Source organism: Lactuca sativa, chromosome 2 (assembly GCF_002870075.4).
Source record: "Lactuca sativa cultivar Salinas chromosome 2, Lsat_Salinas_v11, whole genome shotgun sequence".
In the NCBI taxonomy this organism is placed as follows: domain Eukaryota; kingdom Viridiplantae; phylum Streptophyta; class Magnoliopsida; order Asterales; family Asteraceae; genus Lactuca; species Lactuca sativa.
The window spans coordinates 156,846,935-156,851,637 of NC_056624.2; the positions used below are offsets into that span (position 1 = coordinate 156,846,935).

The 4,703-nt window shown below is 33.3% G+C and overlaps 1 protein-coding gene across 2 annotated transcripts; it reads left to right on the forward strand.

The window, feature by feature from the left end:
- The first annotated feature begins 213 nt into the window (after positions 1-213).
- Positions 214-4,703, forward strand: LOC111883377 (dynamin-related protein 3A). 2 transcript variants are annotated; one of them, XM_023879701.3, is made up of 20 exons: positions 215-823; positions 918-1,200; positions 1,283-1,311; positions 1,412-1,513; positions 1,652-1,720; positions 1,804-1,863; positions 1,943-2,053; positions 2,133-2,181; positions 2,283-2,392; positions 2,483-2,575; positions 2,654-2,746; positions 2,816-2,953; positions 3,031-3,144; positions 3,227-3,316; positions 3,387-3,429; positions 3,538-3,686; positions 3,762-3,908; positions 4,003-4,055; positions 4,142-4,241; positions 4,317-4,703. In XM_023879701.3, exons 1-20 carry the CDS (start codon positions 467-469, stop codon positions 4,353-4,355), a joined length of 2,229 nt encoding a protein of 742 aa, XP_023735469.1. In that variant the 5' UTR covers positions 215-466; the 3' UTR covers positions 4,356-4,703. The 2 variants fall into 2 exon arrangements, with proteins under 2 accessions (XP_023735468.1, XP_023735469.1); XM_023879700.3 differs by having other exon boundaries at positions 214-823; positions 2,283-2,575.

Below are 4,703 nucleotides of genomic sequence, written 5' to 3' on the forward strand. Positions count from 1 at the left end.
ACTCAAACCCCCAAAACAGATTTTATATGCTATTACAAGTAATAATACCAAAAAAACAAGTTTAAAGGTTAATAGTATATAAAAAAAGCTAAATGACCAAATATGTACAAAATATATAATTGATTCCCATTCAAATCATGATCTCTCGTAACAATTACTTAAAAATAAATGCACGAATTTGTCTTGAAATTAGGTTAAAAACCACATTTTCATAACTAACCTAAAAAAATATTATGCTTTAAGACAAAGCCCTCTTTCCATTGGTGGACATGAGAATTCCGGGACCCGGTCCGGCGAACAGCAACGGTCATCACACAACAAGCAACGGTGTCCACGGTTGGATTATTCATCCCAACCTCCGAGCAAACCCATTTCTTAATCAAACAAGCGCGCCATAATTTCTCAAACAGATTCGCGATTGCTTCTTCTAATTCGATCACACTCATCGATTTCCCCTAAATCGTTCATGGCTCACGACGTAGAAAAATCAACCTCCGTCCCACCAATAGAACCGCCACTCGGCTCCACCGTGATCCCAGTAGTGAACAAGCTTCGTGAAGTACTGGCAAAGGTCGGTGGGGGAGATTCGGAATTAGAGTTGCCGCAGGTGGCTGTCGTTGGCAGCCAAAGCAGCGGGAAGTCGAGTGTTTTAGAAGCCCTTGTCGGCCGTGATTTCTTACCCAGGGGTTCCGATATTTGCACTCGTCGTCCCCTGCTTTTGCAGTTAGTACGTAGTAACGAAGAAGCCGGTGAATTTGGCGAGTTTTGGCACTTGCCAGGGAGGAAGTTCTTTGATTTCTCCCAGATTCGTGCAGAAATTCAGGTATTTGGGTTTAGATTATAGCGTTTAATTAGAACCAACCTCTGAGATTTTGCTACCATCACACAATGGTTTACTTCATTTTTGTTTTGTGAAGGCTGAAACTGAGAGGGAAGCAGGAGGTAATAAGAGGGTTTCAAACAAACAGATTTGCTTGAAGATCTATTCACACAAAGTTCTTGACATGACATTGGTTGATCTTCCTGGAATGACAAAGGTTCCAGTAGGAGACCAGCCATTGGATATTGAAGCACAAATCCGTGAAATGATACTCTCCTACATTAAGCAGCCACGTTGTATAATCTTAGCCATTACACCTGCAAATTCAGATTTGGCAAATTCGGATGCACTTCAAATGGCAGGGATTGCTGATCCTGATGGTAATTATCAAATATACTATGCTTTTTTAATGTATTGTTTTGGTTTTAATTCTAAAACTTTTATATACCCTTTCTTATTCAGGTCATCGTACAATTGGTGTAATTACAAAGGTCAACATTTTCTTCTTCTTCTTCTTTACTTTTGTGAACTTCATATTGTTTTCTTGAAAGGCATATCATTATTTGCATTTCTTTGTCTCTGTAACTACAGTTGGATATTATGGACAGAGGCACTGATGCCTGCAATCTTTTGCTTGGCAAAACAATTCCTCTTAAACTTGGTTATATTGGTGTTGTCAATCGTTGTCAAGAGGTAACTCATTACACGTATTCTTGCATACATACAAATTACAAAGCTTGTAGATTTCGTGTTTTGAAACCTAATTAAATTTGATTTGAGAAAGTTTTGTGAATACTATACAACCTTCTAACATCATTTCTATGTTCACAGGATATTAAGCTTAATCGTGGAATACACGATGCACTTGCATCTGAAGAGGCTTTCTTCCAAAGTCATCCAGTAGGGCCCAATTGTTACCCCCCCTTTCTGCATACACACAGTTAACTGATACATATTCTTTTGTTGATAATGATATATCACAGGTGTATAATAGAGTGGCAGATTGCTGTGGGATCCCTAAATTGGCCAAGAAATTGAATAAAGTATGAATTTTTACTAACTTCACTATGTGGACTAATATATTACATAAGTTTAATTGTTATTTTATTTTATTTTTTTTAGATTTTTGTACAACATATCTTGAAAATGCTTCCAGATTTGAAGTCTAGCATTCGGTCTAAATTAGCTATTGCTTCCAAGGAGCATTCTAATTATGGACACCTTCCACGAAAAGTATGTATAATAATATCATATTAAATTCCATTTTTGGCATATATTTTTGTACATACTGAATTTATTTTCTTTTTTTCAGCCTGATCAAGGATCATTGGTTCTAAACATTCTTCTCAAGTACTCCAAAGGTAACAAGTATTGTCACTCATATTATTATTATTATAAACCATTATTCTCTTTCCCAATAATAATATTTAGAAAGATGTTCATATTCAATTATTCATTACAGCTTTTGTGTCAATGGTTGATGGAAGAAATGAAGAAAAGTTAACATCTGAGGTGTATGGTGGGGCCCGAATTCATTACATCTTCCAGTCAATATTTGTGAGCCGATTGGAAGTAAGTTATAGTTATAAATTTAACACTTTATATGCTAATTCTCATTATTATTTCTATAAAATTATATATTTCATATGTCAATTGTCACAGGAAGTAGATCCATTTGAGAGATTAACTGATCAAGACATCCGCACTGCAATCCACAATGCAACTGGTCCTAGATCCGCTTTATTCGTGCCCGAGGTTTTAATTAATTAATTAATTAATTTATTAATTAATTAATTTATATTAATAATTGAACCCATTAATACATATATATAGGTTCCATTTCAAGTTTTGGTTCGAAGACAAATAGCTCGGTTGTTGGATCCTTGTCTTCAATGTGCTAGACTTGTATACAATGAATTAGTAAAGGTATTATCTTTTTTTCTTTTTCTTTTTCTTTATAATTCAGAATAAATGAATATTTTGGAAATATTTCAGATCAGCCATAGTTGTCTAGTGCATGAACTACAACGGTTTCCTGTTCTTAAGATGCACATTAATGACATTGTTGGGAGTTTTTTATTTGAAGGTCTTCAACCTTCACAAACAATGATTGGACACTTAGTTGAAATGGAGGTATTACTTATTATTATTATTATTTTTTTGTAAAATTCTTAATTTCTATATTAATGGTTAAATCTTTCATATTGTAGATTGATCATATAAACACATCACATCCGAATTTTATTGGAGGAAACAAAGCAGTGGAGGTTGCTTCACATCAAGTTAGGTCGTATAGGTTGGGTTCAACAACACCTAGGACAAGGGTAATATCGTCCATATGTTAAAAAATAGTTTTTTTCTACATTTTTTTTTTTGAAAGATATGAAATACGACATTTGGAAACAGGATGGAGAAGATTCTGAAGCTTCCGGAAGCAATCGGAGATCTACTGCTATTGTTGTTAGATCTCCTACCAATGGAATAGTTCCTGATCAGGTTTTATTTATTTATTATTTATGCATCACTTTTATTTATTTATTTTTCACTAAAAAATTCTACTTAATAGGGAGTAAGATCGGTTGCAGATATTGAGAAAAACGGATCCCCTGGTAAGATGCAAAACTTCAATCACTAGCTTTGGAATGGAATCAGGGAAGGAATGGAATCATTCATTCCATTCCAACAATTCCTTATATTAACAGATTTTCAATTTTTAGGAAGTGAGAGGAGTTCAAATTGGATAATTTCGTCATTTTTTCGTGGGAAAGAGGTTCAAAGCCGAGGAATAGATGCTTCCGGAAGCAACTCTGACAATGGAATCCTTAATCACAAGGAACATGGTTCATCTATAATACATCTTAGAGAGGTATGCCAATTCCATTCCATTCTTTCAATTCCATTGTTTCAATTCCGTTTTATAAAGTTTTTTGTGTGTGAACAGCCACCATTGATGTTGAATTCATCAGAAATGCATTCAGAACATGAAGCTGTTGCATTGGCAGTTACAAAACAGTTATTGGAATCATATTATACAATTGTTAGGAAAAAGATTCAAGATTCTGTTCCTAAAGCAATCATGCACTTTTTGGTCAGTGCTTTTATTTTCTTTCATATTTTAATTTTGTAAATAATAATATACAGAATAGTGTAATATAATCATATTTGAGTGATTTTATATTCAGGTGAATCACACAAAGAGAGAGCTATGCAATGTCTTAATTGAGAATATATACAGGTGAAATTTGAAACTGCTTGGTTTTTGAATTTTACTTTAAATAATTTTAACAATTTTTTAATATCTTTAAAAAAAAAAAAAAACAGGGAGAGCCTTTTTCAAAAATTGCTACAAGAAGCTGATGATGTATCTTTAAAGAGGAAGCATGTTGAAGAAACTCTCATAGCTCTTCAAGAGGCCTCAAAAGTAAGTTTATTGAATTATTAAATTGTTTTTTTTTTTTTTTTTGTGTATTTACTAAATTTTTTTTTGTTTGATTAGCTATTAGATGAGTTACCAATCGAATCTGCAACAGTCTAAACATAAGGGTAAAATGGTCATTTGTTTGTATTGAGACAGTTGATTCGGTCAAAAAAAGAAAGAGTCGTGTGTATACAAACGTTTTATCCATACAAGAGTTAACAGGACAAGGTCATAATCGACTTTTCCTAAGAAGAATGAGTGAGCAATTTGAAGGTAGGCTTTTGATCTTTGGCATTATATATTCTTATAATGTTGTACATAATTTTTTATTATGACCAAAACATTTCTAGGTTTTGTAGTTGATGGATGTTATTGTTGTATTGGGTTTTTAAAAATAATTGTAACGAAGTTATTACAATTGACGAAAACATAGTGAAAATAAGAATCACGATACTTGATAAGTGA